The sequence below is a fragment of the Nothobranchius furzeri genome, chromosome 3, assembly GCF_043380555.1.
Source record: "Nothobranchius furzeri strain GRZ-AD chromosome 3, NfurGRZ-RIMD1, whole genome shotgun sequence".
In the NCBI taxonomy this organism is placed as follows: Eukaryota; Metazoa; Chordata; class Actinopteri; order Cyprinodontiformes; family Nothobranchiidae; genus Nothobranchius; species Nothobranchius furzeri.
The window spans coordinates 71,718,660-71,745,325 of NC_091743.1; the positions used below are offsets into that span (position 1 = coordinate 71,718,660).

General features: G+C 40.6%; 1 protein-coding gene across 1 annotated transcript; it reads right to left on the reverse strand.

The window, feature by feature from the left end:
* Positions 1-464: 464 nt before the first annotated feature.
* On the reverse strand, positions 465-26,411 carry si:ch211-286o17.1 (hematopoietic progenitor cell antigen CD34). The gene is made up of 8 exons (XM_015958562.3): positions 25,845-26,411; positions 8,017-8,067; positions 7,513-7,745; positions 6,179-6,262; positions 3,674-3,794; positions 3,478-3,530; positions 2,670-2,819; positions 465-1,555 (listed from the first exon to the last, which is right to left on the reverse strand). Exons 1-8 carry the CDS (start codon positions 25,909-25,911, stop codon positions 1,367-1,369), a joined length of 948 nt encoding a protein of 315 aa, XP_015814048.3. The 5' UTR covers positions 25,912-26,411; the 3' UTR covers positions 465-1,366.
* Positions 26,412-26,666: the final 255 nt, after the last annotated feature.

Consider the following 26,666-nt stretch of genomic DNA (forward strand, 5'->3'; position numbering starts at 1 on the left):
GCACATCGCCTTGAAGCAAAGTGGTTGCAGGTTTGAATCCTGGCTGCAGTCTTTCTGTGTGAACTTTTCATGTGGTCATGCATGCATGGGTTTCCATCGAAAGGCCAAAAATATGCAAGTTAGGTTCAATGTCGGGTCGCTTTGGGGAGAAAAGCTTCTGCAAAAGGCATAAACGGTAGACGGTATGTCCAATAACAAGTTGCCTTGGCCTTTTCCCCTCTGTGTACAATGACTCTGGGTTGCAATGAAGCACTGCTTGGTCTCTGTTACCAAAACCTAAACAAATGTAAAATGCTTTGAAGCATCATGTGGAAACGGTTGTTTCTGTTTTTTTATCCTAGTGATTTTTGTTTTGACTTGGCAAAAACATTTAAACATATTTTAAGCCGGGGGGAGATTTTATATACATGAAACCTCACAAATTAAGCCATCATAACACAAGTAAGTTGAGAGAAACCTGCAAGTTATTGTAAAAAATACCAGTTTATGAATAAAAAGCAAGCATATTTATACATGCAGTTCATTACGAAAAGAGAAATAAAATGTTTACCACTGAAGTGAAAACAAACAAACAAACTCGTTTTACAAAAACTAGAGAGAGACAGTCAGGGGAACGTGGAACTGGCTGTGAAAATTGAGATTTTCGTCGCCATCCAAACTCACGGTGGATATTATAAACAAGCTGGTGTTCCTATTTCCCAAGACTTTGCTAACATTAGAAAGTTAGATTTGTAAAATAAAAAAAAGAACTATACAAAAATGTAAACCACGCAATCACAAAATAGAAATGCACTTTTCACTGTTTCAGTAGGTGGAAGTCTAAAGCATTCAGGCAAATATCTACACTTTGTTCTCTGACATTCAAGCATTTTTAATAGTTTGAGGAAATTGTATTTATCTTTAGTAAAACCACATTTGATGCTTTATCATCCAACCAAGTATCCGTAAGTTCATTCCAGCTGATCTTTGGTTTCTATGAAGGGTCTTTCAAATTTCAAGGAAAGTATGAAGGTCTGGAAATAAACAGTAAAACCTTTTAAACTAAAACATAAGCTGACTTCATGGTTTCATTACAGTAAAGCTATGGTTTAAAGAAACAGGATTTTTTTGTGTGTTGACAGGGACCAATAATGAACATTTGGCATAATTTGACAATAACACAATTCATAAAATGCTTTGGAATCTCTGTTCGTGTTCCCAACTTTTCTTGTCGCAGGCATGCCTTCATCAACCCAGCGAGTTGAGGGTTCAAGAGAAGACCAGATATGGAGTTTATTTGATTCAAGCTGAATTTGTCTCAGATATACTTGAGGGTTTAGTGGATGATCGCTAGATTTATTTATTTATTTTCTGAGAGTGACCGTTTTCACATCTCCGTGTCAGCAACTTGGGTTTGGTTGGCAGAGTGTCCGTTAGTGGTGGGTGTGGGGTTGGTCCCATTTTCAGGTGGAGACTCTCCATTAATGATGGGCTTGTCGAGAGGCTCCTGGTGGAGCGGGGCGACGGAGACCAGGGTGTTGGCCTGATTCTCCTCATCCACTTGGAAAGACTCCGCCTGAGGAGAAAACAGAGCTGCTACATCAGAACATATGAGGTGTTGGTTCATAGGAATTTGTGTTAGTGGAAGTGTCAGTCACAGCTGCGTGCTCACAGGATGACAGTTAGCAAACTTGCTGTTCAGTATACATTCTATTTAAACTTTTTTTTTAAAATTTAAGTAAAGGCCCATTTTGTTCGCCATCTGGAAAGAATTTGGTTCGTTAATGATCATCACACTCTGATGAAGCACAACATTAGCAATATTCACAAGGGTGTGTCTCCACATGCTTACACTTAAAGTGATGTCCAGTGTTTCAGAAAGTAAACTGAAAGCAGTTGTAGATGTTGAAAGAGGACTAAATGTGCTTTAGCTACAGATAAGTCATGCAATAAAACCTTTTTGTAAACTTTAAGCGGTTTTGGGTAATGTAGAAACAAATCATGTTTGGCTTTAAATGTATTCCTTGTTGTACGTGGATTGTTTCACTGGTTCATTTAACCGAGAATGTTTTACTATAATTTGTTCGTTTTTTGTTACTTTGTTTTAAATTCTTTTTCTGTTACTTTTTAGGGGCTCATTTTACAAAAAAAAAAAAAACCTTGAAAAAAAAAACAGGAGAATATTTAGAAACTCAGTTATCTGTCATTGTGTTAATTTTTTTTTATATTTAGTTTGTGTCCCTCTACTTTAGATGACTTGACTGATGACTTGTGTCCTCCACCACCGCGTGGCTTAATTTCCGACAGAAGTATCTGAGGGAAGATCCCCGAGGGGAGGGGTGAGTGTTTTGTCACCATCTTTGCATTCAAAACCTAGCTTGTGCTGCAGATTTGTTAAAACTGCTTTAAAAGCTGTTTTGGACCACCACCTAGTTATTCCACATCCAAGAAATGTTTTTCAGTAAAAACGTCAACAATTTGGGGAATTACTGCCACCTACAGGCTTGGCATGCCCTTAACTGTGCTTCACGATCCACTGGACTTTTTTTCAGCAAACAAGGTGGCGTGGACCCAAGTTGTTTTCGTAGGTGGACGGCGGAGGATAATCGGTTTAACAATAACCCGGCTACGAGCGTACATGACCTCAGACTTTGTCGTTGTGAACGATGCAACACCTAGACACCACTCACCAGTTTAACGCCTTTGGAGTTCTTGCGGTGCGTTTTGAAGTAATAACCAGCCACCAGCAGCGCCGCCAGCAACACGCCAGTCAGCAGCAGCAAAGCCAGCACCAACTTGGAGTTCTTCACCCAGCGAGGGACGGCCTCTTTAATATTTGTCTTACAACACAAAAATGCAGTTGGAGGTAAATGAACATAAATTTCAAAACAAACAATTTATAGCATTAAAAATAACGAGCACAACAAAACTAGATTAGAGATTTGAATTTGTGTTTAGGCAACACGTTTGTCGTGCAACAAACCAACAAAAATAAACATGCCAAAGCCCAACCCATCAACCCAATAACAACTTAAATCTGGAAAATTCCCGATAAAGCAAATGAAATTTCTGTGACAGGCGCAGCTACAACCTGTTTTCTCCCCATGTGTTAGAAAAAAATGTGCTGCTGCTGACAAGCGAGGTTGTTTGTGTGCTTTTTGTTTTTGACACCTTCAGTCTGGCAGCTTGAGGGAGTCTATAAAACTCTGGGAGTGTTTTTCATTCTCGCTTATTTCAGATTTGAGTCAGCCGCTGAGTTAAGCTGGCTGAGTCAACGTCACGAATTGCCTTTGGAAGTCACCTCAAATGCCCTTTATGGTGAACGGGATGATTTACAGTGTTGGTTAGACGTGGAATGTCTTTGAGCGTGCCTCGGTCACACCCACGGAAGCATTTGGAGCGTTAGTGACACACTTATGACACTGCTGTTTAATGAGCTGAGTCCATATTAAAAAAAACAACCTATCATAAAATATGTATTAAAAAATATAAACATACTTTATCTTTTATGTTGTCGTTGTTGAACTTGTTTGTCATGCCTGTAACGTCATCTGCAAATAAAAAAGGTTTATTGTTGTGAACATTAGGATTTTTACAGCAGTGGAAATGTTATTAATCCATGAAAAACTCCTCAGCCTAGGCTCCTCTGAAGGATTATGGGAATTGTTGTTTAGAACTATATAATGCTACTGACCTTCCACGTACTTCCCAGACACAAGAACTTCATCCGAGTTGTTTTCCTGGTAGAGCTCCAGTTTACAGTCTTCACCACACAGCTCCTGTAGGACGCTTGTGATCCTCATCTGTGTGTCTTTCTACAAAATGCATAACAGGAAACGTGATATAAGGAGTATCTGAGTGGTTTGATCAGAAAACAAACATCATCATTAAACCAATCACAACCCTGCATGATGTGGGACACAATCAGATGAAATGGATGCAAGGCGCTAGCCTAGAAAACCGTAGCAGAAGGAATTTTGCTCTGCAGGTCAGTTTAGCCACGCTCCATCGGCAGGCCAGGACAGTCTTGTTGTCCTGTCAGTCACAGCCAGTGTTGTGCCCGAATGTGTTCATTGAACGATCGTTCGTGAATTTGTTCGGTTTTTTTGTGTGAACGTGAACTGAACTCATTCGTATTTTGCCTGACGAACGTAAAAGCGAGTGCGTTCGTCCTGGCGTGCGTGAACGGGTTTATGAGCGTGTTCTTTCACCGTTTCTAGCTCCAGATCTCCACGGAGCTTTTCCGCAGCTAAAGCCTAGCTAAAGCATCCTGTTAACCGTCGAGTTTAAAAAAAGTAGAACCCGCAAATGCGGCCAAACATAGGCAGTAGCGGTTGGTGCAGCGTCCACTCTTCTATGTCTATGCTGTGTGGAGGAGTCAAAGTTCATTCAGAAAAATTGAAACAGGACTTAACTGAAAGATTATAAATTTTTTAATGTTTTGCACTTTTAATATTGCACTTTGAGTTTGCTACCTCAGCCTGCTTCCTAAGATTGTTTAATAATTTCCCATTAAAATAATGTTCAAATAATGTTTTCCTCATGTTATTGAGAATATACTGTAGAGTAAAAACAGCAGCTGTATGAGTGTGGACTGAACAGGTGCCAGCTATTGGAAAATGCATCCATAAGTTTACACACACACACACACACACACACACACACACACACACACACACACACACACACACATATATATATATATATATATATATATATATATATATGATAAAAAGAACTAAGAACTAGTTCCTTTTTGAAACAAACTTTCCCAACACTGGTCACAGTGCTCTATTGGTTTGGTGGGCAGGATGTTACTGTGACTGAGTGATAAAACAAAGATGGCGGCGGCTCATTTTGAAACAGCTTTGGTATGAACTATGGACTGATTAGACTGGGGCTTTTCTTTGAGTCAGGATCAGACAGCGGTACTGAAGTCCTTTATTTAGAAAACCGATGTATTTGCATCTTCTTCGACAGTGTATGACGGACCCTCCCGTTTACTGGTATCCGTCCTAGTGAGTGCACCACATTGTTCGTTGTCCATATTCTGCCTCACGACTGACATCTGTTTACGGGTTGGGGCGAGACTATATTCACATATATAGGATGGCTTGCCAGGCTAGCGCTGCTCCAGTTTATGGGATGTCTATGAAACCTTAATGCTAAAGGACAGGGTAGTACTGGAGCTGGAAGGTAAAAATAAACAACAGTTTATTTACATGTATATGCTAATATGTATCTATTTGTCAAGGACCTTGCACAGGACCATAAATCTCTTAAGCAATATTCCCACAGATTTAACCTCTGGCTAATTTCCATGTAAGCAGTATCTTGGATGAGAAATTCCACATGCCATTGCTGAAATAATTTACTCTTCATTTAACATGAGAGTGGAGACCTACAGGCCCTCCTCTATATTTCAGTCCTGCTTATGGGCTATGCTGAGCCTCTGATTTACACTAGGGTTCGGTTTACGTCTCACTTCAAGCATCTCTAACAGATAATGACATGATGTGCATTTCCCAACTTTGACAGACTCAGTGCTGACCTTTCGAGTCGCATTCTGCAAATACATTTTGGCCCGAGTGAAATTATATTCTTGTCTTTGTTTTGATGTCCCTTTTTTTTGTGGGACTACAGCAAACCTCTGTGTTGTTTCATGCTTTGCATCCATTGTTTAGAGTCTAAATAAAACATTTACTTCTCAGGCTGCACGAGAGCTGCTGCTGACAGAAAGCATGTGTAGCAGGTTCAGACCTCCACATAAAAGCAGCAGACCTCAAAGCTGTCATACTGAGATACTGAGTATTTTTCTACACACACACACACACGCACGCACGCACGCACGCACGCACGCACGCACGCACACACACACACACACACACACACACACACACACACACACACACACACACACGCACACACACACACACACATACACACACAGCCTGGGGCTTTTCTATATTACACATCCTACAGGAGCAGTGAGCCCACCCAAAGTGCTGCCCTCCCACGGCCTCCATGCCGCAGCCCTATAGGTTTACTGTATAAGCTACGCAACCATCTCAGACTTCTTGGATGGAGTATGTGGAGAAAAAAATCCTCGTGTGAACATTTTCACCCCTCTGTTTCTAAAACATGATTTCATTATTTCTTTAAATCAAGTGCATGCAGAAAGCAGATGTTTTAGACTTACACAGTTGGAGGACGAATTGAGTTTCAGATGGACGGCGTTTTTCCCATCCACAGCCTCTTTGCCCTTGCAGACAACATCTTCTGGCTGCATAGAGAAAGAAAACATGTTTTAATTGTTTCATCATGCCCTTTTAATGCCATTATCACATTTTATTCCTGGTATTTGGGGTACACATGCTGCTTTTATTGCTCCTTTAACATTTAACAAGTGATGAGACTAGATTTGTAATTTTTTTAATATTTTAGTTGACACATTGAACAAGGGTGGTTCAGTTTTTTTGTGGTAACTTTAAGCAATGCCCAAAGCTAAGTTAGTTTAAAGCAGATTAAAAAAAAACAGATATTAGAGAGTTGGGTGGAGGAAGACAACTCTTTATTGGTGGTGTATTTATTGTAGTCTTATAAACATTTGAGGGAAACCTTCAATATGTGAAAAGGAGGAACTATACTTGCATTATCTACGTTGCAAAAGGGTATGAATTAGGGATGTACCGATACTGGTATCTGTATCAGTAAAAGTTAACCGATACCAGGAACCGATACCAACGCATTTGCTTGAAAGTACCTTCACTGTAACTTGTAATTTTTGTTCACCTAATATTTTAGTTTTGTGATGATTTATTTTCATATATTTTACTTTTTATCTACATCACAGTCTTTTCCTGTTGACAGCAGAGAAGAAGATAAAACCTGTATTCCAATTCATAGCATTTGTTTTTGGTGGTAGAAGTATTGGTAACTGGTATCGGCGTATATCGGCGGTTTGGAGAAAAGTGGTATCGGTGCATCCCGAGTATGAATGTATATTCAAGAATATGTATTATGACTTTTTTCATAAGTAAATATAGTTTTACGCTCCAAACTAACCATGTTTATGGATTTTTTTTTTTTTTTTTGCACAACATCCCTCTCACATAAAGCAATTTTAGCTGTTTTATTTTTGACATTTTCAGCATCTTCCAGAATGAGTTGTTTCAGGGCTCTGTCACTTTTAAGAAAACAAGTTGGAACTGGCCATGCCCACTCATTCCTGCTCAAACTGATATAAGATGAGTAGCTCAGATAAGCAGGAGGGGCTCGGAGAAGAGCTGCTGCTCCTCTAGTGTGGATTAATTCCAAGTTTCCCATTTGTGAGCCTATGTAGGGGAAACACTAGCTACGTGTAAATGTGCCAAATTATGTTTGCTAGAGCTTCTTCCCACCCCATTTGAACAAATTGTCAATATTGTTCAACTAGTTTAAGTAAACAACATGAATGAATATGCTGTTATGTGTGGAAACTTTGAACATTTTCCCAAAGAAGACAAAAAAAATTGGTGTCTAGATTCTTCCTACCTTTGGTTTATTGATGGAGCCGTCTCCTCTGGGAGGATCGGGTTCTGGGGTTCCTGGTTTAGCTGTAGGCATGTTAGTAGGAACTTTAACTGTGGCTTTAGTCGCCTGATCAGTTTCTGGATCTGAAGATGTTGTTGCATCAGAAGGATCATGATCCCGAGTAGCTTCTGTTGTCTCTGCTGAAACATCTAAAGTGGGCCAAACGAGGCCTTGACCAGGCGGCTGAGTAGTCACTAAACAGCAAGAAGGTAACAGTTAATAGATGAGCAAAAGAAGAACATAAAATACTTTTTTGATGTTTAAGTTTTGCTTGATACATGAGAAATGAATTTGGAGGGAAAAGACGAAAGTTTTTCAGCCGTCTGAAAAAGCGGATTCATACAACAGAACTTTATACATGCACCTAATATTCTAGACAACACATAAATAGAATAAACCATTTCAAACTTTGTTGCAACTTTTCAGTAAGGTTGGTAAGGTTGTCTTTATATCTTTATACCTTACCAGGTTTCTTTACTGCGTTGTCTCCTCTTGCGGGTTCTTGGGACACTGCTCCTGCAGGAGTGGGTAAAAATATTATTAATTTGAATATTAAGGCAAAATGTAAACATGTACATCAGTGCCCTGACTCACATGGTTCTTGTGATAAGAAAACCTGATGATATTCTGCAGAAACGTTTCATTTGCCAACTTGGACATAACAAGATCAGAGGTTATGAATCAGGTGACAACATTTTGCCTGTTTTCTCCTATTATCTGTGTTTCAAAGGGTTGTCTTAATGCACCTGTCTATCCTAAAGACAGAAAATGCCAAACAACTGATCAAGATTGGAAATGTGCAACCCAACTGTCTTGTTTACTGCCACCCAATTTTAGAAAATGTAACATTTTTTGGATTTGTTAACGAGACATTTTGGCTTGATTGCTCTAGAGATTGACAACATATTAGAGTAGAAGCTGTTAGCTCAGGTCTTTTGGGTGATCACATTTTTTATAATTAAAACCATTTTAATTTCTTAACAGCCATTAGTGCTGATGCAGTTTATAAAAGTTTGCAAATTTTAATTATGTCCATGCAGAAATTATTTTACAGCTGTAAAACTAAAGTGTGGTTTCGTTCTGTCCCTAAAAGCCTCGGCATTGCACTGCCCTAATGATTTACAGGGCAATGGATCTTGTGGGGGTAAATAACTAAAGTCCTCACATCCAGTGACCACATCTTAAAATCCTGTAACTAACGTAACGCCCTGTACATGGGCATCAGCCCGTCTTTGATTTCACTCCTGCAGTGTAACTGGTGCCCGCAAGCACAACCAAATCTCAGTGGTTCTATCGGCCCTTCATCGGCTCCCTGTCAGGAACCGAATAGATTTTAAATTTTTGTTTTTAAATGTTACTGCAAGTCACTCATGCCTGTAGAAAAACCTTCTTACCTATTTATAAGTGAGATGTTAATTTCCATTAATCCAATTTATTGGAGCAAAATTTGATAACGAAGTAAAAATGACATCTTATGTTTAGATTTGGTTACTACAATTGCTTTCTCACTACCGTTCCGAGTTTCATGGCTGTTGCCAGTTACAAATCAGCGCCAGAAGATTCTAGATGACAAAGACAAGTCATACACATTACGTTGATAAGTAGATAAATACATTGTAATATCTGATGTTGGCAAACAAGCGTTTTGCGGTAGGGATCACGTACCACACTTATTACGGTAATTTGTCTTTGACATTAGAGGAAATGTGGATTGTTTGCCTTCTTGCTGTTAGCTTGTTATAGTTCTGAACGACTAAAGGAAATAAAATCGCAGGATTGACTCATTCTTCACGTGACACACACATTTCACTGTAATATTGAGTTGTGAGTAATTGAAAAAATAGCTGGAGATATTTTTTGAGCCAAATAATAGCATTGTTGGCTCAATGTTAGCCTCCGGCCTGTTTCACCTGATATTAGAGTAAAACAAAGACATACCATGGCTTTTTAGGGATATACAAGAAACAACTTCTGGGTTGCTCCAGTTTACTGGCTTTGGTTCTCCAAACAACACTGGAGCTTTTTGTCTGCTGGTATTTAATTACAAATGCCGGTGCAGCATCAGGTGCAGATGCCGGAGACGCTGCAACCTCACAAACTCACTGATGTAAATGGTAACTACGTCCCTTTCATTTTTTAAGCATAAAAACTGACAACCTCCCAGTTGGCTGAGACTAAAATCAGTTTTAATGCAACTGACTTTTCAACACGATTGAGCTTTTAGACTTTTTCCCCCCCACAGTAGAGTGCTTACATATTGCTCCTTTTAATCGTAGCAGAATTTTCAAGAAATTATGCCTTGTATAAATGGTCTTTGGTATTGAATAAAATTCTAACAGGAGAACTATTATTTATTTCAGCTGTAAAACATGAACGCTGTTGAAGACTTAAGGATAGGCTAATTAATAAAAAGTTCTGCCCGGCACACGCTGAGTTAATGAGCCCGAGGTCTTTGCTCAGCTCACATTTCAAGGCTCCAGTACAGAAGTAAAACCCGATTATCCAGCATCCATTCCTACTCTCCGTCTCTCTGCTCGACAACAACAGCATTACCTCACCAACAAAGCATTCCCATAATGCTTTGCCTCTGCAGATTTTATTTCCCTGTGCTACAGAGTCATTTTTTATTTGTTGTCAGATCAAATATTTTTGCTCATTTGCTCCGTTTGTACGGGCCATTTTTAATTTGGTTGTGTAGGGATTACAACAAAATTCCACATTCGGTAATTTTAATCAAAAACATGAGTGGTAGTTTTTACATGGATCTGGTGTTTTATAGAGGAGCAATTATGAGCATGTTTTCCACTGATGGGTGCAGATTTTTATTCTAAGAGTTTTTTTTATCTTGTCAAAAAGCAGAAAAACTTGAGCAAACACATTTCTCTACAAGAGGTTCAATCAAGACTTTTAAATGTCTGTAGACACCATTACACATGTTAATTATACCATGTCCCCGAAACCACTACTAATGTGTTTATTCCCAGCCGACTGCTGGGTTTTCTAATAAAGTGCTTAAATCAGGGTTGGTGCCAGAGTCTGATCTTAACCAGTTCAGTAAAATGGCTACAATCTAAAGCCACTGCTTCAATTTAGAGTTTGTAAGTGAATTCCTTGGTTGTTCTTGCCCTAAATGAAAATACAATTTATAGATTTATAGTTGTTTTCTCCGCGTTTAATGCTCCTGTCATCCTGGAAGAAGGATTCGTAGATCACTGAAGCAATCTTGTCTTCTCAGTGTCTGGTTTAATGATGTCAATTTGGTGAGACGAACATTTGTAGTTTACTACGTCTTTTCACACAAAACTTAAAATAAAATGTTGTCCCTGTTTTAAAAAGAAATGGTGTTCTTGGCATGAAAATGTATCTTTAACATTCACTGACATCATATGTGAAATCCATGGCACATATTCGAAAATAGCTTTTATAGCCCCGTTCACTTTTCCGGGGACCCATGAGCCGGCCAGAAAGCGAGGAGGCTCCCAATAGTACAATAAAATAAGACTAATTGTTATCTGGTTGTTATTGTGTCATTAGCCAATAAATAGTTAAAAGAATAAAATGTGTCCAGTCTTACAGTGCATGCAGGTCACTGTTTCTGTTCACCAAGATTTCCTCTCAATACAATTAAGTAGTTTAAATGATGTGGACGTTTTAGTGGATTTCAGATATTTGTCCATTTTTATCATGGCGACCAACAACAGGTGAGACTTTCCTGTTCCAGTGTTTAATGATAATAATGTATTGAACTTATATAGCGCTTTTCTAGACACCCAAAGACGCTTTCACACATTGCTAGTGATGGTAAGCTACTTGTAGCCACAGCCGCCCTGGGGAGGTCTAACAGAGGCGAGGCTGCCATTTGGCGCTGTCGGCCCCTCTGACCACCACTAACACAGGCAAGTTGGGTGAAGTGTCTTGCCCAAGGACACAACAGCAGGATACCCCTGGCGGGAGCTGGAATCGAACCCATGACCCTCCGATCATGAGGCACCCCTATCGCGTCATACCCCTGTCAAAACCCGTGCACGCGCATTGGGTCCACAGCGCGCGTGTGAACGGGACTCGCGAGCGAAAATATACATGGCAGCGCGCGTGTGAACGGGACTCGCGAGCGGAAATATACATGGCGAGAGGTCATTTGTGCACTGAGAGGGAGCAAACTGTGTCTGTGAGCGCACAAGGATGTGCACAAGTGACAAACCTGCGTGCGCGCGTGGTCAACGAGCACACGGCAGAGGAAAACGTGCGCGCGCGGCAGCCTCTGTGCGCGCTCGGCAGCCTCTCTGCGCGCTCGGTTTCTGACTCCTGCTCGCTCGGCTGTAAGGGTTTTGGCACTCTGGAGGCGTGGCCTGTGGCAGATCTTCTCTGTCCTCTGATTGGTTAGTTTACCCCGCACTTTACCCTCTACCTATCTATATAAAAAAGTCTGCTAGTCAAGTAGTCGCTGGCATAGCTCAGTTGGAAGAGTGGGTGACTCTCGCCCCGGAGGATCCAGGTTCGAGGCCGGGCAAGGAAAATGTAGTAGATGTCATGTAAATTTTTCTTAATTTCAGGTATTTTACAGTTGTGACCGTTCAACTGTCATTAAACGTCCGAATGTTTGCTGGGCAGTGTTTTAAAAAGTGCACATAAGCTAGATGGTTTTAACCATAGAAAATTACATTTTTTGTGATACTGGAAAAATACATACTGAAATAAAACTACTGATTGAAAACTTTATGACTGTGGTTGTACAATATATGACTCACTAATACACTGCAAACTCCCTTAGAGTGGGGCTTCCAGAGAGAGAGAGAGAGAGAGAGAGAGAGAGAGAGAGAGAGAGAGACAGAGAGAGAGACAGAGAGAGAAAAGTTCTTGCCTCATTAATGAATTGTTTATTTTTTTCAGTATTTAATTGACAAATTATCCTTTCAAATAATTAATTGATGAGTTACATAATTGTCCATTTAGAATTGTTGAATGGACTGAGTCAAGTTTGGTGCACTTTATATATTTCAAAACATGTTTTTTTTATTTTAATGATGCATATAAATAATTTAAATGTTAATTTAATGAAATATTTCTATTTTTTCATTACCTCACCCTTGTTTTGACAAAAACGGGACCTTGCTGGATAATATCATGGAGAAACTATTTGTTCACAGTACATGGCTCAGTGAGGATCTGTGTACCGAAGGAGGAGATACTCAGAAATCTGTCTGCAGATTGTTACAACCCAGACTGGAAGTGGTGGGCTGTAATAAGAAAGGAGACCAAACAGAGGAGTGGGGGTTCAACAACTGATTTATTTAACAAAAGTAAGGATTTACTAAAGCAAGTTAGTGAACAGAAAATGGCCAGTGAGGACTCTCCACCACACAGGAGAGACCCAGTGAAAGCAGAAAAACAGTAGGCTTTGTAGGCAGCACCACACCCTGAGCCCAGGTGCCTCCAAGGCTGCTTAACCAGCTGCCTACAACAGAAGAAAAACACAATTAAACACAAATGAAAACCCAATGAGATGGTGGGGGCATCACAACACGTTCAGGACTACCCAAACACCAGTAAATCTTGACTGCACTGATCTGAGGTGTCAATGGCCATATTCCCCTCTCTTCCAGAGTCATATATTTTCCTCAAGTTCAACTGCACTCTGAAGAGGCTCATTTGGATTGTGCCACATAGGCCAGTGACCTTTGTCTCAGCACTGTATGCTGGAACTATCAGCGACCAACCTGGGAATCTGGTGTGTTGAAAATGCTACAACTAGAGATGGTCATCTTGGTAGACAGGGGTTTCTGCATTGATGACATTGTGCCCTGCAAAGTGTACAGGCCAGCTTTCCTTTCTGGCAAACCTCAAATGTCTGCATGTAAAGTTATAGAAACAGAAGCCATAACATCTCTGAGTGCATGTGGAGCGCTCCATTCATCTGGTCCAAGAACACAAGCATTTTGATTGTTATTCCCCTCCTTGCATTTGTAAACAATCAGCTATATGCTGTGGTTTTTCTCCTTACCAACTTTTAAAATAGCCCACTAGTGAAGGCCTGGGCAAAGAAGCCTGATGTCTGAGAACCTCAACATATGTACGGCAACCATACTGTATATTTACACACTTTCATAAAGAAACTGCATATCAAGCTTTCATTCAGATGACCTTCAACAGTGCTGCACCCTGCTGAGGGACATCCGAGTAAAACCTTGAGATGGCCATTTTCTGTTCACTAACTTGCTTTAGTAAATCCTTACTTTTGTTAAATAAATCAGTTGTTGAACCCCCACTCCTCTGTTTGGTCTCCTTTCTTATTACAGCCCACCACTTCCAGTCTGGGTTGTAACAATCTGCAGACAGATTTCTGAGTATCTCCTCCTTTGGTACACAGATTCTCACTGAGCCATGCACTGTGAACAAATAGTTTCTCCATGATATTATCCAGCAAGGTCCCGTTTTTGTCAAAACAAGGGTGAGGTAATGAAAAAATAGAAATATTTCATTAAATTAACATTTAAATTATTTATATGCATCATTAAAATAAAATAAAAAACATGTTTTGAAATATATAAAGTGCACCAAACTTGACTCAGTCCATTCAACAATTCTAAATGGACAATTATGTAACTCATCAATTAATTATTTGAAAGGATAATTTGTCAATTAAATACTGAAAAAAATAAACAATTCATTAATGAGGCAAGAACTTTTCTCTCTCTGTCTCTCTCTCTCTCTCTCTCTCTCTCTCTGGAAGCCCCACTCTAAGGGAGTTTGCAGTGTATTAGTGAGTCATATATTGTACAACCACAGTCATAAAGTTTTCAATCAGTAGTTTTATTTCAGTATGTATTTTTCCAGTATCACAAAAAATGTAATTTTCTATGGTTAAAACCATCTAGCTTATGTGCACTTTTTAAAACACTGCCCAGCAAACATTCGGACGTTTAATGACAGTTGAACGGTCACAACTGTAAAATACCTGAAATTAAGAAAAATTTACATGACATCTACTGCATTTTCCTTGCCCGGCCTCAAACCCGGATCCTCCGGGGCGAGAGTCACCCGCTCTTCCAACTGAGCTATGCCAGCAACTGCTTGAATAGCAGACTTTTTTGTATAGATAGGTAGAGGGTAAAGTGCGGGGTACACTAACCAATCAGAGGACAGAGAAGATCTGCCACAGGCCACGCCTCCAGAGTGCCAAAACCCTTACAGCCGAGCGAGCAGGAGTCAGAAACCGAGCGCGCAGAGAGGCTGCCGAGCGCGCACAGAGGCTGCCGCGCGCGCACGTTTTCCTCTGCCGTGTGCTCGTTGACAACGCGCGCACGCAGGTTTGTCACTTGTGCACATCCTTGTGCGCTCACAGACACAGTTTGCTCCCTCTCAGTGCACAAATGACCTCTCGCCATGTATATTTGCGCTCGCGAGTCCCGTTCACACGCGCGCTGTGGACCCAATGCGCGTGCACGGGTTGTGGCACGCTTTAAACGCCATACACCCCGCTCTACCACCTGAGCTACTGCTGCTGGTTTAGTCGTCTCTCAGCCTGCAGCTGCCGCACTTTCCTGTTTCTTGGTAGTCTCTGTTTATTTTAGCAAAGGAGATGACGATTAAAGTGGGACAGATGGTCGAACATCTGAAAGTATGAGCCCTGAAAGTGTTAAGTTTTAGTTGACTGGAAAATGAAAGTTATAATAAATTTTAAATGTTCTGTTTTAACTGATTGGATATGAGTTGCTTTTCATTGGATATTTGAGTGATGATGCTGATAAATAAGTTTCCAGCTGCCTGAACACTGGCAGCACTTTTAGATGTTTTTGGGGAACTTAAATCCATTTTGTTCTACTAGTCAGTGATAATGATGTCAGAGCTCTCGAGCACACTGAGAAAACCAAGCTGTGAGATTTTAATAAAGCAGAAAATTCTTGTTTAGCCTCAGGCACAATAAAATAAAAACTTTTTTTTTTTTTTTGCAATGCTCTCAGCTCAGTCAATAAATCCAGCCCTGAATATAACTTATTGCACAAACCAGCCTTCCTGATGGACCAGAAACTAGATCTTTGCATATAATTGCTTCCCAGACCGCTGTTGTATTGTTTTAATTAAATCCAAGCAAAACATTTCTTTAGTCTACCTGCTGTAACCGTTTCAATTAGTTTTTGTTTTTCAGAGAACCGGGCCGAATAGCATCAATGGTTTCTAGGGGTCAGAGAGTAGCCTTGACCTTTTGGTTGTTATGAAGACAAAAGTGTTTTAGTGTTTACAGCAGCCTGGCTTCCTCCATGAGGTTTGTAAACTTTCTAACAGGATGCCTCCGAACCCAACATGGCTTCATTCTCCCCCACCACACACACACTTGTGTTTGGCTTGCTACACTTGTCGGGACCTGTCATTGACTTCCTTTCATTTTAGTCACTGTATCATGTCTAATCCTAACCCTAACCTAAACTGGTTTATTCCTAATATTAATCCCAACTAAAAGTTTATTTCAGGTGTTTTTTTTTTCATTGTGGGGAGCAGCCACATATTCAAAATGCTCCTACATTGTAGGTTAAACATGAACAACATATAGTACACACACACACACACACACACACACACACACACACACACACACACACACACACACACACACACACAGCTGCTCATTAACATCAGCATTCATTTAATTGTGAAGCTTGTGACCCCTTGTGTTCTCACCACCACTAACACCCCCTCCTCGCCTCATTCCTCCTGGTGTAATGTTTTAAAACGGCCAAGATGTCAGCCACCAGCCCTGCGTCTTGCAAACACCGTGAAACAGTCCTACACTCATCTAATCAAACCAAGCTCCATATGTTATTTTGGCACGGACCTCCTTGCTTCCTTGAATATTTTCCCACCAGAATCCTCGGGATGACTGCTGTGGTCTGGGTAAACTCCACCCCACACCCCCATCTCTTGGGACTCTGGATGGAGGAATGTGGCAGACTTTGGAGGAAGACAAGCCCTCTGCTCCACGCCCTTCTCTCTCCCAGCCTTCCATCTCTTCTTACCTCTCTCAGGCCCTGTCCACACGTAGCCGGGGATCTGCCAAAACGTAGATATATTTCTACGTTTTGGCCTGTCATCCACACGAAAACTGAGTTTTTTCACACGAAAACGGATCTTTTTAAAAACTCCGGCCAAATTAGTGAAGATCTGCGTTTTCTCCGTTTCGGGTGTCTGCGTGTGGACAGACAAAACCGGAGTTTTGAGGTCCGCAACGTCACTTTCCGTGACAAAAAAATGCTGACATCACGTGTGCGACCTGTGTTTACACTATCCGGCATCATGGAAGCCTTCAGAGCTGCGCTCTGTCATTACCCGATCCATCAATTGTCCAAGCGCTTTCTGCTTGTTTGTTTTTGCAAGCGGAATTACTGCTCCTTGCGGAAGACCACAGACGAAGGACGAGGTTAAGAACGGGGGAAGTACTGCCGTCTACAGGTCTGGCATGTCCTTAACAACGTATTTATCCGGGTACGTGTGGACAGAGTTTTTTTTTAAACGCTGTGGTGTGGATGCAAGTTTTTGGAGGGGCGGATATTCGTTTTTAAAAAAACCCGGCTACGTGTGGACTAGGCCTCAGTCACGAACAGCTAATCCAAAGCATGTATCGAGGTAGAATTTGGGCTTCAGCCTTCACACCTTGCTCACAACGGCGCAACACAAAGCCAAAATTCCAGGAACTAAATTGCACTGTCTACTTTTTCCCCATTATCCTGGAAAACTCTATTAGTCTGTGTTTAATGACCAAATGAACCGAAGGTCTGCATGAGCTTAAATTTATTCAGAAGTGTACACTTTTTCACAGCTCAAGTGACCACTTGTGAATAAATCTCCCAAACTTTTAACCCTTTAGATTTGACTGCTGTTGCTGTGAGCCATCGGCTGTTGACTGTATGACATTACTGTGTGAACATGCAGCCTGACACCTGAAAGATGTTTCTGATTTGGAAAACACAACATAATGAAATGCCTGTGTCTATAAATCAGAACAGTTTCATGTCATCAAAATGTTTCTTTTGTGCCTTTGCATCACAGGTGGTGCTTTAAAGTAACACTGAGCAGTTTCCTGCTCCTCTGCCCTAACGGTTGAAAGTGGAATAACAGCTGCCATAAACAACCCTGCAGCTGCCTGCTGTAGCTAGAGCTAACAACGAGCTAACACTAACATGAGCCAATTGATACTAAAATAAACCACGAAGTAAAAAAATCCACACAGTTGAACAAAAAATATTACAAGTCCAGTAGTAACAAAGCCAGGTCACCATCAGTCTGTGATTTTGTAGCATCCTTTAGCTCCTTCAAACTAGTGTAGACCGTGCTAATATTCACTCTGGTTTAAGCTCTTTCCATTACCTCCAAATACACTACTCTCTTACTTTTACTTCCTGGTTCCGCCATGATGCCAATAAGAAAGCAAACTTCTTCATTTACTTCTTCTTATTGACAGCCGGTGAACTGATAAAGCTAACTGCTAGCATAACAGCTGTAAAGGCGGTAATGAGCATCCCCTATGGGCAGTAGCGGTTTTAGGCACGGGCAGACAGGGCAATTGCCCGGGGCGGCATTTTTTCATGACACAAAAGGGGCGCACAAGTGCTGAGTAAAAAAAAAAAAAAAAAAGGAAATCTGCGCCGCACAGAGGTTTTCTATTATCTGTCATATGACAGTGCCTGGATTGGAAACAGCAAGTTGGCGCCCCCTGCAGCTGCAGGCGCTCCTGCTGACTGAGAACGTTCACGTGCACCGTGTGTCTATGAAGAACAGGAAGGGGAGGGGTGCGGCGGGGGAATTCACCTCTGCGTCTTTCCCAAATGAAATGAGCGCAAAATGAGCGTGCAGGGGCTGAATCAACTGTATTAACATGGCTAAAGTCAATCACATCTTAACGTTCTTCCATATTTCATTCATAATATCATAAACACAGGCCTATCATTCTTTCAGGTTTCTTTGAATTGTGTGAAATGGCCGAATAAAAAAAAGGAAAAACAAAACGATTTTGTGGTCACACCCCCATCAAGGTCAAATAGTTTAGTCCCGACTAAAGGAAACTTACTGAGTCAGGAGCCAAACAGAAGAGATGAACATAAAAAGGCTAAAACCACCAGGTGCCCCATTCAGGGGGAAAAAAAAGAAAAAAGAGGAGAAAGATAAAGGTATGCTCTCATGATGCATGTTGCATGATGCATGTTTAACGGTTAAATGCGGTCAACTAATTGCTAACAGAGCTAATAGGGCTGAAATATTGAAACGAATATTCAAATGGTTCGAAAAAAGTCCTTGAATCGTTTTTTACTGATTCAAACTAGGATTTGTTAAATGCTCACTGCAGCCTGTGGCCTGCCTGAACAACAAACACAAGTTGATCATGTTCACATAATAATAAATAAAACAACTCTACAAGCAGAAGAAAACACCCCAGTCACCACTAACTATCCTGTTTATTTATTGCAGATGGCTGCACTGATTATTTTTACATGATTTGTTCTGTAAAAGTTGGCATTTTTGGTAGTCTACAGTTTTTTTATGTCAGTTTAAATTACAATTTCAGAGGCAATTGTAAAATATTATGGATCATGATAAAGATCTATTGGAGATCTACCCCAACTTTTGGACTGCTCTGCCAGTCACTGTGACTCAAGCTGAGAGGAGCTTTTCAAAACTTGATCAAGTCATACCTGAGGTCACCTATGTTTCAGGGGCGGCTCACTAACCTGGCTCTGATTAGTATCAATCACTCAGTAGGGGAGCAGATTTCATGTGATGACATTATTGATCACGTTGCATCAAGGTTAGGTTTTAATTTTAGTTTGTGTTTTCTGTTCTAAGTGCAATGCTGTAGTGATTATCTTTAGTTTGTTATGTGTGAAATATTTTTGCTATTTAGAATATTTATTATCTATTATGTTCATATATTCTTAATATTTAATGTTTGTTTTTGTATATTTGATTCTATATATTTTGATACAGTATATAATGTATAGTGCTTTACATTCTGACAACTTCATAGTAATTAATGCAAATATGTGCAACTTCAAAAAATGAATGTTCAATAGTCGTTCTAATAAAACATGCCTGTTTGTAGAAAACATGCGTGTGTTCGTGCAGGTGGGGTGGTGTGGTGGTGGTGGGGGGGGCGGTTGGGGGGGGGGGGGCGCTCAAAGGGGGCCTCGCCCGGGGAGTAATTCGATGTAGAACCGCCACTGCCTATGGTGCACCTACCCATTCCACAAAACTGTTAAAGAGATATTAGGCAACTTTTTCCATATTATTTTCTTGAGCCAGTATGTGCTAAAAAAGAACGACAACATGGAATGTGCTAAAATGACCCTTTATATAAGTAATGAAAATCATTCAGACCCCCACCGCCCTGGCCAGAATACAGCATTTGCAACTTCAGAGTGCCGAAAGTAGATAAAAGCACAGCAAGGAGATACATTTTGCTTTTGATTCTACTAAACTGACACTAGGAGGTGCTAAAAGCAATCCAAAATTTCCTGGCCTCCTCTTACGTGTGTTTTTTGGTCAGCAGAGGGCTGCAGCGTGGTGTCAAATATGAAACTGGTCAAGTTTCTAACTCAACAGTCACTGAGATCGATCTTAAAGCTCTAGTTTACAGTTTATAAAACTATTTAGTGTTACTTTATTTATGGTGGCTTTTAGGTTGTTTCCAGCCAGATAAGAATGCGTCTTCAGTCACTTGGTGAATGCTACCAAGCCTCTATTTGTCACCATCTTGAGCCGTGTTTGGATCACCCGAGACAACTGTTACTGTTAGCTTCTGGAGCGTTACGTCCCCATGGGCCCCTGGCCTCTCCCTGCCTCTGTCGAGGTGAAACCTGTTCTGTGTAATTGGGCCCAGTGAGGTGATAATGGTCTGTACATATTAGTGGACCACCAACTCAGACGATGTGGCTGAACTTCCTCTTGAGCACATGAAAGGTATATTCTCAAATATCAAATATAAGTGATTTGAAGTGAAAAACAAAGTTAATCTGAAGTTGTTCATTCATTGCATTGCTTTATTAAAAGCAGTGCTTTTAATCTTCAGCGTGCCAGAGCTATTTAGGAGCGTACTGAGGAATGTGAGATTGGAGCACAGCCTCCTAAGGTTAAGCATGCTCTGCAACCCTACCCTTTTTGAAACAACAGAGCACTGACCTCACAAATTGACCCCCTTACTGCTGCACCCCCTCCCTTAGCAGCTCCTCCCCTGCCATTCCTGTCACTGCGATTAATGGCAGCACCCAGGCCATTCTTCTTTTGTGGCAGGAGAGAAACTGGGATCTTTGCTTCAATCAGGCCAGATCGGCTAACTCCAGCCAGTGCTGCCCAGCTGCACAACTCACCCGACCAAACCCCGAGGCCTTTGCAGCTCCTTATCAAGACAGCAATGCCTGTTCCTAAGAAGCACAATCAGGAAACATGACATCTGCTTTCAATTGAACGCATTATATACACCCCCCCCCCACCCTGCTCCAGCTTGAAAACACACACGCTCACAACTGCCAGCTAAAGTTTCACTAGCTTGTGCACAATGAGCTCGTCTGGTTTGAATGTATGCTAGACAGCTGTGGGAATCCTGGTCCAGCAAGGCCACTTAACTTTGTCCAGAGGAAATATTAATCTGTCCAAAATCTAACTGGGTAATCACTTCCACTCACAGATATGGGTGGTTTTATAAAACAGGGTAAATAATTCATCAACAATGCTTTGATTTTTCGTTCCTTCCTTTAATCTTATTGGACAGTCTCAGTACATGCCTTTTTAACGTCTGTAGCACAATGTATCTAGCAATTAATTGAATCTCAGATTCCCCAATCATGTGTCAAAGAGAACAAGTAAACTTTTTTGTGAACTATCTCTTTAAAACTAACAACTTTGATGTTTCATCTTCACAAATAACAAGACTGAGTCCTGCCGTGCTGGAGAGTTGCTAATGCTAACGTTTAGCTTCTACAAGCCGCTGTGGGTTCCGGATCTTCTCAGGCTGCCAGATTGACCCGGGGTCCTGCGTCTGCCGATGACGTCACACTAGATGACTGGCTGAACGTAAAACGTCTGGAAGTTACGATACCACATTTGTAAAAGATACGTTGGCACGTTCACACTTAAGATTTTTATTTGTCCACACAAATTAGCGGTTGCAGTCCTCTAGTCCAAAAAACCAACACTTTTCCAGTAAAATATTATTGTATTGCCCAAGGAAACGTAAAATAAAAGCAAAAATATCTACTGATAAATGGAGTCCCTCAACAGCTCTTGATTTTAATGAAATGGATCAAGATAAAAATGAGAGAATTTCATTTTTAAAATGAATGGATGGATGTATTTACATAAGAACTAACAAAATAAGTAGTAAAACTGCACTTTCAAAATAACTAAAGATTTATTTTAATTTTTTCAATGAAAATCACTCTCTTAACGAAGACTTTATGTACGTTTAAGTGTTTTTGTGTGTTTGCATCCAGATGTGTACTTGACCCTGAAATTGGGCTTGGCACATCATGAGGGACTCTTTCCATGAGAGGAATGAACACTCTGCTGTTGACATTGTTTCTGTGAATCTTTAGTGCATCTGTTACTTCAATGAGTGCTATGAAAACAATGATTTACGTAATTACATGCTCATGAGTTGGCAGTGAGGTTGGGCAGGGTTCACTGCCTAACTAAAGAGCCTCCTTAAACCACTTCACAGGACAGGCAGCGCTCAAGCAGCTCTGCAAAAATGGGTTTGATGTGAAGCTTTTGAGCATTTATTTAGAAACTTTCCATGAAGAAAAAACTTCCAACCGTATTTCTAACAGCATAAATGTAAACACATACCAGTCCGGTGTGTTGCTTCATCTTCTCAACAGTCCCACCAAAGGTCAACTCCCATCAACTCATAAAGAGGCTTTTGGGAATTTTGAAGGTTATGGCCAAAGAGGGACTCAAAGAAGCAAAATGTTTAAGTTGACTAAAGCAATATTCAAGGAAATAAAGTTAAAGATGAACATTGCAGTGGTCTCTAGTAGGTGTGAAAGCCACAGGGGGGCGGGGGTATCTGGTGCATCATTCTCAGGAGCTAGATTTGAGCTATTAGAGCTGAGCTTCAGAGGGAAGAATTTGGAGTCAATTCCTAATATTTGGACATCTCACCTCTGATTGGCTGACAGCAACACGACTCAACCACTGACTCAGTTTGCTTTGCATCGTTGATGTTTTATCTCCACAAATAACAGTTCTGAAGGTGTAGCCAATGCTAACAGCTGGCTTCTACTAGTCAAAACGTTCTCTGCTCTTCCCTGCATGAAAAACTCAGTGACCCATTCTATTCAGAAATAAGATTTGAAACCAGTTTTTTCAGTGGTCCACATCTTTAAATACATTTCATTTTTGTTTTCCAAAGTTGTGTACCATTAAAAATAAATAAATAAAAATGTTTTCTAGTTTTTCTATTTCAAATTATACCGTCCATGCAAAGTTTTAAACCATGTACTCCAAATGAGAAATAAGAATGTGCCTAGTCCAATCACTCTTGTGAAATTGTTCAGCAAATGTTAGCAGACTCAAAAAAAAAAAAACAGCCCTATTAATTCAGCCAATTCTCCAACACATTTGATGGTCTCAAGTGTCTGAGCGGATAAGGGTTCCCGGATAGTGTTACTCACATCAGAAAACTGTGGGTTTGGTACGGAAATCCCGGAAACAGCCACTGAAAATCCCCTTAGTTATTCTGAACATGCAGTAAATAAAAACCTCAGTGCCCTGACCAGAAGCTTCTCTGTAGTCTTTCCAGTAGGGATGTCCCATTCCAATATCGATATCAAAAGTAACCCGGTATAGCCCAAAAACACTATCAGATTATGTTGGACTGCATCAAAAATCTCCGATATAAGCAGGTCGTTAAGGTTCACATGTTTGCAACCAATGGTATAAAAGATTTGTCTTTTTATTCATACCTACTGTTATTTGCTCTTGTTCTTCTACTGAGTAATATCACATGATCAAGCCTTTCATACATTCCACATTATGAAACGGGTAAAAGTATGATTTATGCTGGTATCGTATCAGATTGATATCGGTATCGGTCAATACTGAAGGCTGCAATATCGGTACCGTATCGTTAGTGAAAAAGTTGTATGGGGACATACTGTTCAGCAGAGAAACCACATCTCCAGCAGAGAATTTCCTGCTGTTTGAACATCAACAGAAGAAAAGGTCTGGATCTGTTTGACTGTTTCTCTAGAAACTCTTAAGAATTCATGTCTTACCAAAACAAAAAACATTGTTCTCTTCTCTACCTGTTTGTTTTCGGCACTAGCATGTTTCCAGAGTAATCTTTCTGCATCAGTCACCCTCTGTGGAGTAAAGGATTGTGGGTAGCTGTCCTCCCTAAATCTAACAACACAAAGCTCCAGGAGTTCTTCTGTATGGATCCATCTACCTAAATGTTAGCTTACACCGCGATGCGTCAACGGTAAATTTAAAAGAGTGATAAAAACCCAAAGAAGCCAAAATAAACCCTCAAACGAGGCTTTAGTAAGTGATTTCCTTTCTGTTCCATAACAAGTAAATAAAAGGACCAACACAACTAGGAGAAACACAAACACAAAATCTCAAACAACATGGCCAATTATAGGGGAAATCCTGTCTTATACTTTAAACCTAACTGACTCCAACGAGGAACTCTATGTGATGCAGGGTTTGTGTGTCTGATCATCACCTCTGTTTCTGAAATAATAAAAAGCCTCCATGTTTTCTCAGCAGCAGCGGATTTAAAAATGATTATATGTGATGGATGGGAGATCTATCCATGGTGTTGTCCCTCTTCCTCTCACCTCTCACCGATGGAGATAAACACCAGCTTCCCGTGATCCTAGCGAGGATGAAGTGGGTCTGAACATGGATGGATGAAAAGTATGACTGTTTATTGGTATTTTCTGGGTTTCTAGAAGGCTCATTTAAAAATTCTCCCTTTATCAGCTGTGATTTGCACATGTGACCCAGAAGGGCCATGTTGCAGACTGAGTTTCTTTGACTCTGCAGCTCTATTTAAGAAACATTTTTGTTATTTATCTTGACTATTAAATGTTTAATACCTCTGAATATGGATCCATAGGTTGATATTATATTAGTACAGATTTATAATCCACATCAGATGCAGCTGCCTCTGATGACCTCATTCACATACGTCTCATGAAAGAGGCAGCAGGAATGAATTAGGGAAATCAGTGTGTGATTCAGTTGTAGCCACAACAGAGCTCTGCAGATGGATCTTGTTCAGCTTTCGGACCATTTTAGTGCCATTTATTTTCTTTTCCTGTTTCAGAGCATTGCTGCTCCTGCAGTAAACGTGTGTGATGGCACGGTCTTGTTTTATTTCTGCACCATGAGGCTTTAACGGTCAAACTGCATGATTGACTTGTTTTGTTTTTGTAATATTAGTTTAAAGCTGGTTTTGACTTTTCTCTTTATAGTTTGTAGATCTTAAAATGATTTTCAGTCCAATGTGACGTAATTTGCTTGACTTAACAGTTATGCTGCCATCCTCTTTACGTAAACGATGAACATCTTTTGAGAAGCGTTGCAATGATATTTTTATTAGTCTGTATCTGAGAACTGGTTGAACAATCTCCTTGTAGTTTATTGAAATGTGTTGCAAGCTGGGCTTTTTTCATGCACAGTTTAACACCATCAGATAATGTTGCAGCCTTGCTAAATAAACCTCAGCATCAGCACAACCACATGTGAAATGCATGTTAACTAAACTCCACACCCTTTTCTCAAGCATGCATCAGCTGGCCTCATATTACATCCAACTAAATATAAACACACGTGCATTCGTCAAACACTTTCAATGCCATAAAAACCTGATCGATAGAACAGCAAAGTGTAGGCCAAAGCTAGTAAATCCTTCAAACTGGGCCGTGAATATTAAGATGAGAGGTGGTGGTATTGTTTTTGTTGAATTCCTAAGTTCAGAATTGAGATTTTATCGTAAATAACATATTTAGAACATCAAAGTGGCTCAAATTGGAAATGATTCCTTTGTTTGCCAAACCAAGACCTGCTCATTCTGACGAAAACCAAATGTTTTCCAAACCCTGTTAAAATAAATAAAGCCTTTGCTGAAACTGTGTTTGCATTCCAGATGCTGAAATGGTTGTAGGGTTAAACCCTGACCATACAAACAAACAGGGCTCCCCTCCAGCCCCACCCCTCCCTCCAAACCCTCCCCAACCCCAAAAGATGAACATCTGATCCCCACAATCTGACCAGTTTGGAATAGAAAATGTTGTACCTACCATTTAAAAGTGGGACGATGAAAAGCAAAGTCAACATTTTGGTTTTCTGTGAAGATGATGCTGCCATTCTGGTCCTGAGAGTACACACACAGGCCCACACACATGCACACACACACACAGTGGTGAGAGAAAAGAGAGGGAAAACGAGAGGAGGGCGAAGCTGGCTGAGCCTAAAGTTTCCTCTTATCCAGAGTGGGACAGGGTGGATAAAGAACCACTTGTGCCCTGTCACTTTTTATATAGCCACCCCCCTTTTCCTCTTACTAAGACCCGGCCCAACACTGGTAAGTTTAACCCTTCCTCTGTGCCCCCACCCCTTTGGAGGAAGAAGCAGATGGAGGGAAACAGGAAAGTTAAGTCTGTGTAGGATCTTCTCTTGCATTCTTTCAATAGTTCTCTCAATATAAATGATTACTTTTTATGAACGCACCAGCACTGCTACTGGTATTTTTAGACAATCCAATAAAAGTTGCTGAAGTGTTTTCAGGCTGTGTTCTTTGTTTCTTTCTTCCATAACACTGAGCTTTAATGTTTGTTTGAATGTGAACCCAGTCTGGATGGGAGCAGTAATCCTCCTCACAATAAAAAGGTGATAACAGACAAAAGGCTGTGGCACTCAGGTCCTTAATAGGCTTATGGAGACAGACAGCAGAGGAGAATATCATAATCGAAACAAAGGTGCAAACCACTGTTATGCTAATGGTATTAATCTATTCCAATGGCCTGAAGCCCCCGCTGCTGAGCAGGGCTATCAATCACCAGCAGTATTTGTTGAGACACCACAGGATCCGTTTAAAACCTTTCACACATCCAGACTCTTGA